This window comes from Eumetopias jubatus, unplaced genomic scaffold (genome assembly GCF_037043125.1).
Source record: "Eumetopias jubatus isolate StellerSeaLion01/CBP00866 unplaced genomic scaffold, mEumJub1_p1.0 scaffold_17, whole genome shotgun sequence".
In the NCBI taxonomy this organism is placed as follows: domain Eukaryota; kingdom Metazoa; phylum Chordata; class Mammalia; order Carnivora; family Otariidae; genus Eumetopias; species Eumetopias jubatus.
Genome location: NW_028274823.1, coordinates 73,844,335 through 73,859,969, shown reverse-complemented (window position 1 = coordinate 73,859,969; position 15,635 = coordinate 73,844,335). Strand labels below are relative to the sequence as shown.

Here is a 15,635-nt window from a genome sequence, read left to right as displayed (position 1 = left end):
GAAGTTTATGATTCCCAATTTTATCCTAACTTTGGTCCCATGCAGATCTGTAGCATTTCTTGTGCCTATTTATGCCTTGTTAGGTGAGTTCAGCGATACTAATTACTCCTTATGGTACCACAGCTGAGTTAAGACCCTCCTGGGAGCCATAACTTTCAATTACCTGACCTGTTTGTGTGCTGAGGGTACACACACAAGCACTTCATATCTGGCACTTAATATCTCCTATAAGAATAAACACGGTGTTAGTATCCACCTCAGATTGCACACGGTGCATATTAAATCTAAGTGCTTTCTTGGTGGGTGGACTCATTCTCAAGAAATTGAACATTTGAGATGTAGATTTCATTGGGCATCTGGTGGCTCTGTTTTAGAACACTTGATCGATCCCCGTGCTTTGTTCCCAAAACTGCCCGTGATAGTGACATCCACATTTTCCCTTCTCCTGAGATACAGAGCCTTCAAAGTGACCTGGGAGCCTGACCACTGCAGTTATGTGACAGCTAACAGGACCCGTCACCCCCCTTCCCCTTATCCCAGGACACCTTCCCATCCTTGACTAGTTGTAAAGGTAGATATGTGTTATCTGGAAGCCAACGTTATACCATTCCGAATATAATGAGATCATAGTTTAGAAAACCAGATGTCTAAGCCGTCAAGACAAAGCTATGGGGTTCCTAAGCACCAGGCCTGGATCTTTACTAATTTTGAAATGTTAATTATTTTATCACTCTATTAAGAAGCTGTGGGTTCAATCCTGGCATCAGGAAGGGACTAATTTGCTCCATTTTGGAACTGAATTAGCGTTTAGGCCAGCAGGGCACTGTTTAGTAAATTGCTTTTTCCAGTACTAGCATGTTTTCTCCCTCGGTAGCCTCTTTTAGTTTCTGAGCTTGTAACCTCCAGGGACGGATGAGAATGCTCACCCTTTTACTATGTGTAGAGACCATGCAAGACCATTGTCTTCTAGTAATTACAGACGCAGCCAGATTATCTCTGTTAAATGTGTATATTGGGAAGGTTGCAGAATTTATCTTTGGTATGTCCTTTTGAGCTTCAGATGGTTTGTTTTTAACTTTAAGGACTGACAGGGATGTTTTCATTTTAAATGTACGCTAATGGAAGCTTTTGACAGAGTCACCCTCTCCCTGTGGGTAAGAAACAAAGAGGGCTCCATGTGCAGGCTCTCATAGGAGTCCCCACTTCTCAGCGTTGTGTGAGCAATTATACCTACAGGCTTTTACATTTGCCCAGAGCGTGCTGTATTTCTTTATTGATCTTCCCCTAAATAAAATAACCTCTGAGGCCACCTATTCACTTCTGCCTTACCTCAGACCTGTTAAACTTTCCTTTCCTACCCCATTGAACTTTATTTACAGCTTCGCACTGCTTTCCTGACTTAACTTCTGGCTAATTGTCTCTGGCATTTAAAAAATGGACAACACAATCTTGGGGGAAATACACAGAATCGAAAAGAAGAGCAGGGCCAGCCTCTCTAGCATCTGCTCAGCCCCACGTCCGTGTGGCTTTGTCCTGGTTTTTCTGCAAACCCCCCAGTGCCCTCCTGCTCTCCTCCCACCAGAGAAATCCCCGTGGCTCTGCCTTCTCACGTTTTTTCAGTACCTTTACTCCATGACATCCCCCATGCAGTTCTCTTTTCTTCCCGAGACAAGGGGCATGGTTAATTTGGTGTGTTTTGTGACCCAGGTATTTAGATATTTTCAGCTTTCCAATGAAGAGAAAACAGATGGGTGATAATAGATCTCACAGTAGCTCATTGTTCTGTAGCTCTCCGTGTGAACCGAGGTCAAAATAAAAGGAATTGGATTTAAATTGTAGCACCATAGAGATCATTTTGCTACCCAAACAATTCAACACCAGAATGGATTATTAATGGAGGATATGTCATTTCACTCCTGAAGTTGCTTGGCAGTAAATAGCAAGTTGAAAAAAGAATAAAATAAAGACACACTTATTCCTGAAGCAAAATTCTGAGCTTAAGTCTGTGAAAATACCTGGGGACGTGCCTATGACAGCACAAGGCTCTCCTTTTCTGGATTTATGTATAAATGGGTGGTGAGGTCCCCACAGCCACCCCTCCCCAGCACGTGGCTGAGAGTATATAAAGGCGTTTGGATCACTTCTATGTCCTGATTGGCAATGACACAGAGTCTTCCTGTCTGTGCCAGGCACCCTCTCAGATTTCTAGAGATCAATTCATTGGTTTTCATCCAAATATGGCAGCAGTACTAATTTTAATATTGGACAATTATGTTTCTGATCAACCACGGTGTGTAAAAGTGAGTCCCATCAGTAAGTGAGAAACCCATACAGAGCGCAACATGCTGTGACTTCATGTGTCTACAGTTTTAGCTTATAAACCAGACATGACTTGAGCCATCGGTGTTCAATATATCATAAAGAATATATTTTTTTGAATAGTGGGGAGAGTCTTTGAGAAACAGAGATGCTGCCTTCTCACACCACGCTATTTATTTCTTCTAAAAAGTGTAATTTAATTTTAATTATTTATAAAGCTCCTTAATACTTTCGTAAATGTAGCACAGTGTGTTTTGTTCTGCTAATGATACCCTAGTAAAAAGAGGTTTTTTTCAAACCTCAGATATTAAGTCTTTGCCATAAATCACCCTGAGACCGCGGGGATTTTTATGAGAAGCATTTGGTTTTCACGCTGGCAAAACGAGACCTAGCAGGATCCTACTGAAAGTTTTATATTCCTGACTCCGTATACAGAGAGATCACCTTCATGCCCTCCTTTCTTTCCTTGGCGAGAAAACGGCTTTCAGATAAACGAGTCAAAATCTGAAATAATATTTCGATATAAAATAACACTGAAAAAAATGGTTTGTGGGGGTTTTTTGCCTTAACTCAAAATTCTCAGATTCCGCCATACTTTTCTTTCAGACGATTGTCACCTCCATCTTCTCTACTCCACTGAGCCCGTTCCTCGGGAGTGTCATTTTCATCACCTCCTATGTTAGACCAGTGAAATTCTGGGAGAAAAACTACAAGTAAGATCCCAAAGTTGATGCTAACATTCTTTTGCTAGAATTCATGCTTCTGGATGCTCCTTGACCTTCCTCCGTGTCAAGGTTCAGGCTTTATGCCTCACTGGCTGGGGGCTGAACATATCCTCTGGGGGCTCCCTCCATTCACTACTCAGCCCGGGGGCACTGAATGGGCCTGATTGCAGATTTGCAGTCGGGTACCAGTCCAGGTCTCACTGGTGGCGCAGAAAAAATGAGTTCACACTGCTGAGTATTTGCAGTTGCCCTTAGAAAGGGTTTTGAGGGAGCCCACGTCGTTCTGTTTGCTTGGCAGAGATTGCCCCCAGATGGCACATGTCCTCTCTCCGCGGTACCCTCTGTGAGTATCCTAAATACGCGTGTCGTGTGCAAGTGTGCACGCTTCACAGCTCAACATAAGGGAGAACACCGGGTTTTCTAGAGCGCCGTTAAACTTGTAGAAGATGATTTATGTATTTTCTTGACTGCGTGGACTGGCCGGTCATAAATTTCCTCCAGCAAACAGTGATGGAGTGGGGGCGGTTACTTCTTGAGGGAAGGCGTGAAGGTGGAATCGTTGTCCACTAAGTGATTTTCCGGAACTCCTCTTCGAACAGGCGGTGGAGAACGCTGGTGAGCTGGCCCATCTGCCGCTGGGGCAGAGGAGGCAGACTTTTATTCCAGAACTCCTCCCCGCAACTTACAGCCTTCCCTGCGCTGAGCCCCATAAACCCCAATCCACCCTCAGCAGTATGTCTGCATTTTGCACGACTCTGGCACTTGACGATGTGCTCTTTATGTCTTATACAAGACACCATTAATGGAGGAGGTCTGTGCTGTCTGTTTCTCCCCTTAGACGTAAAATGCACACACTTGTGGGACAGGCAGAAGGAGGTGGTGATTAAAACTCAGCCTGGGGTGCCCGCCTGCCTGGGCTCACATCTCACTTCTGCCACTTAACGCTGGTGACCTCAGGCCTCTCTCTCCATTTCTGTAAAATGGGGGCAGAATGAGGGGACCTACTTCACAGACTTGCTGTGAGGAGATAATGGGTTAATATACATAGAGCCCCACATGAGCCTGCGCCCCTGTGATTCTTCTCTGACTGCTCTTCATATAAGTCCCTGTCTCCCCTCGACCCACGCTGACAGGTGTTTACCATGACTACGTCCAGCGCATCTGGCAAACTCACATTTAGGGGTGCCCTGGGGGAGAACTAATCGAACCTGAGCACTCCCTGTGGGGCCAGTGCTGGGAGGCCGGGAAGCGGTGGGGAGACCCTTTGGGTTCCTGGCAGGTTTCTCATATTCACGAGAGGTGGGATTTGGGCAGTACAACAAGTACCTGTGTGAAATTTTGCACAAAAGCGCAAGTCCTCTTCTGTGTTTGTTTAAAGAGATGCCATGTATATTTACAGAACCAGAGAGTAAAAGAAAATGACAGGCACTGACTTGGTACTTTAAATTTCTTTAGGGGAAGACAATTTGGGGTATCATTTTGGAGCTCTGAAAACCACATTTACACTTGTAAATAAGAGGACTGGCAATGCCATTGCTCTTCACCATGCAGGAAAGTGTAAGATTGTTTCAACTGGATCGTTAGTATAAAAGATTTCCTTTGTGTCTCCTAGTCTCAGTTAAGTTAGGAGCCAGTCTTTCTGGCCTGGAATCTGACATAAGCAAGATGCATCCCCATTGAGCTGGAAAGGGTTTTAAGTGTCCCCGAGAGGAAGGGGGAATGGGCGAGCTCTGTGGGGAGGTTTAAGTGCAGGGTGGCATCCTAACACCCGTGTGGAGCAAGATGCTTCTGGTGTTCTGTGTTTGCTTACTTGGCTTCCTCACTTGCAGGATTCAGTATGGTACTTGAACTGTCAGTTTCTGTGGGTTACTTACATGTATGGGCCTCTAGAGCCGGCTTCCCATTTCCTTACTCAGTGTCACAAATAAATGATTCTGTTGTGAGCCATTATGTCCCCAGTTTAGCGCTGTTATGTGTGGGAGGGGTCTGCCTTTGCTGGGCCTGGCTGCCGGTGGGGAGGGGCATCAGGGTCTGCGGGCACGGATGAGGCTGTCCAGCCTCTACGAGGTCTCGCTGAAGGAGCCAAGTTGGAGAAAATGTTCGGTCCCGCTGGGGGAAACCTGATGCACAACCCTGGCTGGTCACCTTGTATTAAGCTTCAGAATACAGAGCCCGGTGCCTGGCTGCTTAAAAGATCAGTGATGGGATTCAGGACAGTAAGAGGTGGGTAGCGGGAAAGGAAATGGCAGGAAATCTCATCTGGATCCCTGCAAAGGCCCTGGAAAGCTCATTGTAACTATCTTAAACTGTTGGCTTTTATTTCAAATGCTAATGACTGCTCGCTTGCTTGCCTGAGAGCATCTCTCCCTGCTCCACGGCCCACCAAGGAGCACTGAGTTACGGAGCCATTGATTCTGTGCAGTTGTTTACTAGTCGTCCCCTCGCTGCCAAAGGCTGGTCAAAGAAACTCTTCCTCTGGAGGTGCGGTGGGCACGTGCTGCCAGTGGATACCCTGGCATGCCACCCCCAGCCTGGGCTGCAGCCAGTGCCCTCGGGGGGCAGTCCCCTCTCCTGGGCCTCCTCTCCCTTGCCACCCCTCCCAGGCTTTCTGTCGGGCCTTTGAAAGCAGGCTTTGTTTCTGCAAGTCTCCAGTGAGCCCAGCACTGTAATGAAACCATTTTATATTTTTTAAAAAGTTTTTAAAAATTTTATTTATTTATTTGAGAGAAAGTGAGAGAGAGAGAGAGAGAGAGAGAGAGAGAGAGAGAGCACAAGTAGCGGGAGGGCAGAGGGAGAGGGAAAAGCAGACTCCCCACCGAGCAGGGAGCCCAATGCGGGACTTGATCCCGGGACCCTGAGATCCTGACCTGAGCTGAAGTCAGATGTTTCACCGACTGAGCCACCCAGGCGCCCCATGAAACCATTTTAATATCCTAAGGAACTGATAAGTAAATCACCAGCCACGTGGTAAGTATGGCCGGTCTGTTTTCCCCCTCCTGGGCTGTCTTGAAATCCATAGGCTTCCTGTTCCCCAACACATGTGTCCTCTGCCCTCCTGACTCCCCTGCACTCTCGTCCGTTCTGCACATAGAGCACCAGGTTCCATGCTGTCTCAAAGGCCTGTGGTGGCTCAAGCTGCCTGAGGAGAAGAAGGAATACTACATGGACCAGCCCTATCCAGTAAGGAGCTCTGTCTGCATTGTTGGAGATGCTCTGCACCTGCACCTGCACCATCCAATATGGCAGACCTACTGGCCATGCGTGGCTGATGACCATTTGAAATGGGGCTACTGTGACTGAGGAACTGAATTTTTACTTTTTTTTTTTTTCTTGGAGTGAGAGAACCGGGGAGGGGAGGGGCAGAGGGACAGGGAGAAACGGAATCTTAAGCAGGTTCCATGCCCCGCCAGGTGCCCGATGCGGGGCTCGATCTCATGAGATCGTGAGATCATGACCTGAACCGAAATGAAGAGTCAGACACATAATTGACTGAAGCACCCAGGCGCCCCTGAATTTTCACTTCTTCTATTTAATTGTAATGAAATAAATTTCAATAGCCACATGTGTCTAGAGGCTACCACATTGGACAGCACAGATACAGGCCCTCCTCAGTCTTAATCTCAATTTCCAGCTTATTTCCCAAAACGTTCTGTCATACCTCACATATTGTGGATTTTTCATCCCAAGCCTTGCCCTGGGCTGTGCCCTTCATGAAACCGTCCTCGCCTTCCCCAATCCCATTTCCCATCCATCCACACTCACCCAGATTCCACCTCTTGATGTAGGAGTGGTAAGGCTCAGGAAGGCCTTTGGGATGAGAGGTATTATAGCAGCTGTCTTCGGAAGACAAATTTGCCTTCTGGCCATCAGCAAATTCTACCCAGGGTTGGCATAAACTATACTTGTTTCCAAGTTTGGACTTGTTTCTTTTTCATCTTGTGTCCCTAAGGGGCCATGCACATAGTAGGTGTTCTCTATTTCTTAAATGGATTGAGTCCCACAATATTGTGTAAAAGGGAAAGGAAATCTAAGTTCGCTGTTAAACTGATGTTCTCTTGATTAGTAAGGGCTTTAAAATCTGTCTTAATGAGCTCTGCCTTGGGTCTCCACTTAAATTACAGGCAAGGGCAAAAAAAGCACTATAATAATAGTGCCTTGTGTGTATAAATCCCCTTACGTCAGAGTATTTTAAAAGCTTTAGAAACAAATTCTGATATTATGATATATCACCCTTCTCCTTCTATATAAACAATCACTAAATAACCAAACTTTGTCATTAACGTGAAACAAATGTTTAGGCTAGAAAGTATTGATTCGTGTTTTTGGTTACCTCAGCAATATCTTGGTCCTAAAGGAGGTGACTGTCTTCAGCCCTAATGAATGAAACGTTCCATTAATAATGAGTTTGTTTGGATAGATCAGAAGTCTTGTATAAGATGTAAAATACCATCTCTATCAGGAGATGCATAGAACAGCTACCTGAAAGACAAGTATATGTGCTCGCTTCGGCAGCACATATACTAAAATTGAAAGACAAGTATAGCTTTCATGGTGGTTATATTTCTATCAGCGCTTAAAGGTGAAGACTGATATTTGAGGGGTGCGTGACACCCCTTAAATTGGTTTTAAATGGTTAATGTTAAATCAGGGGCACCTGGGTGGCTCAGGTCAAGATCCTGGGGTCCTGGGATCGAGCACCTCGACACGGGCTCTGCGCTCAGCAGGGAATCTGCTTGTCCCTCTCCTCCTCCACCCCGCCCCCCCCCCCCCGCTAGTGCTGTCTGTCTCTCTCTCAAATAAACAAAATCTTTAAAAATAAAATACAATGTCAAATCATCCTGGGCATTATCCTTCTCCACAAATGAGCATTAAGCATCTACGCGAGGGCACTGTGCTAGGCTTTAACCAATAGGAGTCACTTTATGTGACTGGTCTGCAAAAACATCCAACGCAGTATTCTGCTTGGTCCCACCCTAGTTAGCAAGAAGATAATCAGCATTACTTAATCCTCAGCTCTCCCTGAGGCGGTGGTAGGACGTCAGAAAGTGTGAGCTTTGCAGTCTGTCAGATCTCAATTAAAGTCCCAGCCCATAGGCTTGGTTAGGTGTTTGGGAAATTTATTCAGTCTATGAGCCTCAGTTAACTCCTCTGTAAAATGGGTTGACTGGCTCTCTGTGCCTCCTTAATCCTGTGCCCATTTTGTTCTCCTTACCTATATTTCTATCTTCTCTCATTTGACTTTTAAGTCAGTTATGTCTAGACATATTTTATACGTCTTTACAACCTATCAGAAATCCTTTCTGAAACGGCAGAGCACAATCATACCAACCGCTGAAAGGACCCAAGTATGGACCACGTAACCGCAAATCCACAGACAGCGCGCTGTCACACACCCCTTAAATATCAGTCTTCACCTTTAAGTGCTGTGTTTATTTTGATGCCTTACCCCGTCACAGAGCCTGGTCCTGTTCTTTGAGCAACATAGCAGCCTGAGTTGAAAAACATCTCTAAAGCGTCACAATTTTGTGGTTTATCAAACGACAGACTATATGATCCAAATATTTCATCTAGTCTCCGTGGGCTCCCGTGAATCTTACTGTGTTATTTCCCAGTGCCTTCCTGGGTTTGGAATACAGAAGCGGACCCTTGGAATTACAGAATCCCCCCTGTGCTGCTCATGGAAGGGAGTCCTCCAGCCTCTTCGACTCTGGGGGGAGCAGCCCTTGTGCCTTCTTAGGCAGCCCTGGTGAGCTTTTGTCTGCCACGGCTGTGGGCTCTTCACTGTGCTGGATCTGTTCCTTGTGTTCTCACCTGGATGCCACAATTCCCCGGATACACCTGCTGCTGCCTGAGCAACCGGCATCCTTGTGCCTCCTACGTATTACTCCCTTCACGGCCCTCTTTCAGGCTAAACAGCACTATGTTTTGAAATGGTCCAGACCTCAGGCATTCTCGCCGCCCTCATCCAGATGTTTACTGGGCTGTCTCTAACCCTCCCCTCTAGCCTGTTCCAGATGTCGTCTACTCAGCTCGCAGTAGATGTGACTTCCTGTGTGCCAGATGTTCGGCTCTCATTCATGCCTTCTAAAATCTAAAACCTCTCAATTATTTTACTAAAGTGTTGCCAAGCCAGGCCCTCATCATCCAATCTTATGTATGTGTGGTTAAATGAAAATCAGAAATTTACATTTCCGGGGCATCTGGGTGGCTCAGTCGGTTAAGCGTCTGCCTTCGGCTTGGGTTATGATTCCGGGGTCCTTGGATTGAGCCCCCCATCGGGCTCTCTGCTCAGTGGTGAGTCTGTTTCTCCCTCTTCCTCTGCCCCTCTGCCTGCTTGTGCTTGCTCACTCTCTTTCAAATAAATAAATGAAATCTTTAAAAAAAAAAAAGAAAAGAAAAAAAATTACATTTTCTTTACCAACTCTTGACCCATAGGCTTTAATATTCCGGTGCATAGAGGTCCATTTCAATGATGCTGTTCATCATCTCTCCAGCCCCTCACTTTCACTCTCTGCCTACCCGCCACCATCTCTGTCTTCCCGCATGGTTTGTTAATGAGGATGCACTAGGACAAGGCCGTTGGGTGCCTGACTTGGGCAAGGCCGTCAAAGAGAGAAGTTTTCAACGTCACATTTTATTTTTTACCTTTTCACAAGGGGAAGATTTTTTTGGATGTTCTCTACCCACTGAGCTATTTTAAGCATGGTTTATAAGATCTTTGTGCAAAGCATGGAGTTTCTCAAAAGGCATTTTTTTTTTCTCAAATGCAAAGTAGCAAGCTTATTTGGCTTATGGGTTGGTAGTAAAATGGAGCACTATAATTAAAATTTGCAATTAGCAACAGTAGTACAATAGCGCAGTACTGGTTCTCGTTTTTGTATTTACTAAACACCTGCTCACCTTCCCAGATATATTCATTCTCGCCTGTATAACTATTCTGGAAGTAGAATTTCATTTTTCTCATTTCACAGATCAGAAAAGGGAAACTCAGGAAGTTAAATAACTTGCCCAAGGTCACAGAACAAGTCGGTGGCCAAGCCAAGACTTTAAACCAGGTCTGGTCTTACTCCAAGCCTTGACCACTTTCCGTTATGTCCCGTGCCCTCTCAAATGCCTCCCACACTATAGACGGTTCAGTGAATGCCAGTTAAAGGGCTCACTTGGGACAGGAAAGAGGTGCCCTCACAAGAGCCCTGTTCAGAGCAGGAGCAGGGCTGGAAGGACAGGCAGGGCAGCCCAGGCCCCGAGGCCCCTTCCCTGAGTGTGCCTGACTCCAGAAGTGGCTTCTTTTAGTCCGGGGGCCACGGCGCGGCCGTTCTCAGCAGGGCTGCCTCCTTCACGGGCCCTGGTCTGTATGGTCGCCTGGCTGGCTCTCAGCAGCTCCAGAGCCCGAGCCAGGAGGCATGAGGGGTAACCGTCTGGTGTGGCCTGCCGCCTCCAGCCCTGCCAGAGCCGTGAGCATGGGACCTCTCACACTGGGAAATCTGTGATCACCGACAATGTGAGCCTCCTTTCCAGGTCTGGAGCCATGGGATTAGAGCAGAAATGCAGCTTCTGTGGCCTTCATGGGCCCCGAGGAACCACCTGCAGTCCTGAATAAAATCTCAGGCCCAGAAAGGTGGTTGAACTAATTCAAGATGCAATTTTCTTTTTAAATGGCTGATCTGAAAAATTCCTCTTGGAAGCCATCACTTGCCCTTAATTTTCCAGGGTGTTCAGTAACTCCAAACATCTGTGAAAGGAATGAAAAAAAGGCCCTCACTTTTCCTAGGAGCTAACGGTAGGTCTTTAGGAATCTCCCTCCACAGAAGGGACAATGCAGGGTTGTCTGGGAGCACATATAAATTCGAGAATTTTAAGTAACTTAAAAATGCTTAAGAATCACTTTGAGACTGATAAAGGAGACGTGTTTTGGGGTTAACATAGCTCAGCCACTGCAGGGCCACGTCTGGGAAAACAGTGGGTGCTGGGACTCATGCGTGCAGCCAGGGTAGGAATGTGGACCAAGTCCCAAACTTTCCAAAAGGAACAGAAGTAAGGAGATACCAGCAAGGAACATTCTTAGTCATCGATGATAAAAGGAAGGTGCAAGGCGGACTGAGAAGCCAAAAGGACCTCAAAAGAGTTCAGTGTCCGTGAAGCTCAGCCAAAGGGCTAGGACTTGGGACTGACTGAGAACCTACAGCCCGTGCGGGGCCTGCCTGGGATTTCACCTCCTTCTGCCGAAACTTAGCTCTGCGTACAATGTTTCTCTGGACTTTAGGCCTCAGGTAAGAAACAGACAAGCAAGTGACACTATGGCCAAAGGGCCAAGGCAATAGAAGACAGAGTTCACAGCAGAGTCCCAGAGATCTGTTGATTCTGCCTGGCCTGGGTGAGTTCTGGGGCCTCGGGGCAGGGAGTCGAGCAGGAAAGGCTGATCCTCTCTTTCCTCCTAGCCTCCATGGTGGTGTGGGACGCAGGCCAAATGCTGCTCGCAGCCTTCTCGTCCCCACCAAGCGAGACGAGACTGGCCTGAGGATTCAGCAAACACTGAGGAATGCAGGGCCACGGGACACGGAGAGTGATTCCTGATGACACACCCTTGCCCCTGGGTCCCGCTAGGCCTAATGGGGCTTCGGGCTGTGTGAGCCAGCGAATTCCTTATTTTGCTTAAGTCATTTCCAGTTGGGGTTTACGTCACTTGAAATCCAAAGGTTCCTAATAAAAAGCAAGTGATGGCTTTTATCGAAGGGACCCTTCCTCTCTACCTTTTATTTTGGGGGAGTGACAGCATGAAGGTCCGACCTTTATAGCCATAATGCTGTGGTCCTAACTAGGCTCGAAGCCAGAGAAGGTGCCAGGCGTCCCCTGTGGTACCTCCAGGACAGCGTGGCAGATCGGGAGTTTGAACCTTCCCTGGTTCCGTGGCCGACATGCCCCGTGTCTGAGGCCGGTTCTTCCATGTACCTTCTCTGCCTCAGATTTTTCTCAACTGGAATCTCTGGTCTGTGCCTGAATGCTGTTATGTCTGAGAAACTTAATGATGAACTTGGCCCCATCCTGCTGCTTTGCTGACGGTTGAGAAAGCTCTCACACACATACCCAGGAGTAAGGTTTGACACTTCAGGTGTGGCGATGAGCTATTATGCAAATATATTCCAGAAGGATGACACTTTTGAGGAACTCCAGTGCGGCGCATTTCTCAAATAACACTGGTTTGAGCTTATTATTCATTATGCTGTGGTGCATAATTTTACTCAGCGTCCTGTTACATTTTGCTGAGCAGTTAAAGAATTTGAAAAGTGCAGAGTAGTGAAGTTGACCATGTGCCTGCCGGAAGGAGTCCAACATGCCCACCTGCTTCCTGGCTGTCTGGGGCTGCTGACTCTACACTTCAAGGTCACGCAAGAACGAGGCTTTGTGACTGAGTCAGGCTGATGGACGGTTTCAGGGGGCGTAAGTCAATAACAGCATGAGGGCAGGACCCTTTTCACTGCAGCAAGTGAGGGTGGGCGGAGGTGGGGGGGATCCTTCCCCAGCTTTTATGGAAGTGTTGGAGATCAGGCTGATTTCTTCCAAACAAGGGAAGGCAGGAAATAGCTCTTAAATCCATATTAAATCTGCAAACTCTTTTATTGCATTGGATCGCATATACAGTAGTGCAGGAGATTTATTGTGTAGATCCAAGGCCTCTGTATAATGCAGGTTCACCCCCCAAGAACCCAAGAACCCTGAGCACTTTAGAAGGTCTTTCCTGTGATCGGCCAATGCTCAGAATGGATATTGTTGACCGTGGTCAGTGTGTTCTCATTCTCCCCGTGACTGATGGAGTTGGCTGTGGGCCGGCCACTTTGGGTCCTGGGGAATGTGTGCATTTGAGGCTCTAGGTGAAAACTCATTTCTTAGCATTCCAGTGATCAGGTGGGGCTCCTTTAATCTTGTTACCTGAGCATATTTCCATGACTGACTTTAATCCTACTTTACTGGGAGCCAAGAGACCTGGCCCAGGCTTCACATATGGTTGCTGCTTCTTGGTACACAGTGGTACCAATTGATTAATGAAATTAGTACATAACGTGGACATGGAAGCCATACTCTTTTTTTTCCTTGTCCCTTTGGGAACAGGCTGCCATAATCACCATTCATATATAGGGCTTATAATACTTTCTTGTGTCTGGATTGCTGTGTTTGTTTCTCTCCATAAACAGTTAAATAGATTGATTCTCCCCTTCAAGATTTTTTAGATGAAAAATGACCAATGATGGAAAAATAATTACATACATGAGAATTAGAAAGAAAATCTATTATCTGATTAAAAGGGTAATTTAATGTATTACATTCCTTTTCCATTTGTGATGTCTTCTATGTTACATTAAAGAAAGGATTTGTTTTTGAGGTTATAGAGTTGGAGCTTATTTTCCTAGTGTCAGTGAAGGCTTTGGAGAGAGGTATACTTTGAAGTTTGGGGAAGAGGAAGAAGAGAAAGTTCTTAGTGGGTTTTTTTTTTTTAATTTTTTATTGTTATGTTAATCACCATGTATTACATCATTTGTTTTGGTGTAGTGTTCCATGATTCATTGTTTGTTCATAACACCCAGTGCTCCATGCAGAATGTGGAAATGAAGTTTTTAAAAAGCAGTTTTTAAGAGCAGTCCGGAATGATAGAACACTAGCTTTCTATGTAAAGTTATCATGGGTAAAGAACAGCCATCAGGGAGGAGGTTTTCTTAGCATTGTCAAAGAAGGCGTTTTGGCACTATTTTGAAAAGATTTGTGCACACTTATGTTTACGGTGTTATTTACAATAGCCAAGATATGGAAGCAACCCAAGTGTCCTTTGATAGATGAATGGATAAAGAAAATATATATAGATAGATAGATAGATAGATATAAATGGGATATTAACGCCGCCATAAAAAAGAATGAGATCTTGCCACTTGCAACCACATGGATGGACCTTGAGGGTATTATGCTAAGGGAAATAAGTCAGACAGAAAAAGAGAAATATCATATGATTTCACTTATATGTGGACTCTAAACTACAAAACAAATGAGCAAATAAGAAAACAAATAGTCTCATAAATACAGAAAGCAAACGGGCGGTTTCCAGGCAAGAGGTGGATGGGGGGAATGGGCGAAATAGGTGAAGAGGGTTGAGGGGTATGAACTTTAAGTGATAAAATAAATAAGTTGCAGGGATGTAAAGTACAGCATAGGGAATATAGTCAGTAAGTCAATAATATTGTAATAATGCTATATAGTGACTACACTTAATCGTGGTGAGCATCATGTGATGTATAGCATTGTCGAATCACTGTGTCGTCCACCTGAAACCAAGACAATATTCTGTGTCAACTATACTTCGGTAATAAATTTAAAAAAATAATTTGTTTAGGGAAAGGCTGGGGCGAATGCAGGACAACTGGGAGCGATGAATGAACTGGTTATCTGTTGCCTATTGTCCTTGAGCTCCTGGAGCCAGGATTTGACACAAACTATTTTGGTATTTGAAAAACATTTTCAGGATAAACTTTACTATTCCTTTTTCCCCATTACAGAAAAATCTATACCCAAATGTACTGTTGCAGGGATATCAAAAGCATTTTCTTTTTTTTTTTTTTAAGATTTTATTTATTTATTTGAGAGAGAGAGAATGAGAGATAGAGAGCACGAGAGGGAAGAGGGTCAGAGGGAGAAGCAGGCTTCCCGCCGAGCAGGGAGCCCGATGCGGGACTCGATCCCGGGACTCCAGGATCATGACCTGAGCCGAAGGCAGTCGCTTAACCAACTGAGCCACCCAGGCGCCCCAAAAGCATTTTCTATTTACTCATCGTCTCTCATTGTTCCCTGGGGTGACTGGCCCGTTACAAGGTTAAAGGGATTCTTTGTTTAGTTTTGCGTAAGTTGGCGGTCATCAACGCAGCTCTGTATTTTAATTTCCTACCCAAAGTCCAGCGTGATGTTTAGTTGCCATCTTACGCACCGAGAAAACTGGGGATCAGGAGAATTAAGCTATTCTCTCCTTTACACCCCTCCCACAGTTTAATAAGTCATTAACCAAGTTAGAAACAGAACTCAGGTTTTATTGACTTAAACTTGCAGTTTTAGTGGTGGGGTTTTAAGATGGAATGTGAGCAGAGTACAGTGTCATGCTCTGGAAGCAAAGAAAATGGCAAAGGAAAAACAAAGTCTATGTCAGCAGGAAACGCACTGGTGGGCTTTTATTAAGTGCCACATCCCTTGGTGACAAAACAGCACCGTGTGTTAATGGCTTCATGTTCAGAGAGTGTGTTCTCAAGTTGCTACCTCTCCTGAGACAAGCAGCTATGCAAATGGGAGGACCTGAGTTAATTCACCAGGGCTGCGTGTGCCAGTACACAAATGGGAATCGCTCGTTGCCAAGGATGACCGTGTCTTTTTTGCTGGGTGGGGGGCTCATCTTAATCCAAATTCTGTGCATTCCACTGGTCACTAATGAATTAAAAAACAAAACAAAACAAAACTACATGAGTCTTCATTCCCAGAAGAAATTTCACCCACAACTCTAAATGACATTAGGCCTCTTGGAAGGATATAGCACCCAGAAGTCAAAACCTTAAATTAAGCATG

General features: G+C 45.6%; 1 protein-coding gene across 1 annotated transcript in view; it reads left to right on the top strand.

The window, feature by feature from the left end:
- Positions 1-15,635, top strand: part of PCNX2 (pecanex 2) — a 295,105-nt gene that overhangs the window by 212,904 nt on the left and 66,566 nt on the right. Inside the window, exon 23 of the mRNA XM_028104596.2 lies at positions 2,903-3,032. Within this exon, the coding sequence (XP_027960397.2) occupies positions 2,903-3,032 (130 nt within the window). The remainder of the gene's footprint in view (positions 1-2,902; positions 3,033-15,635) is intronic.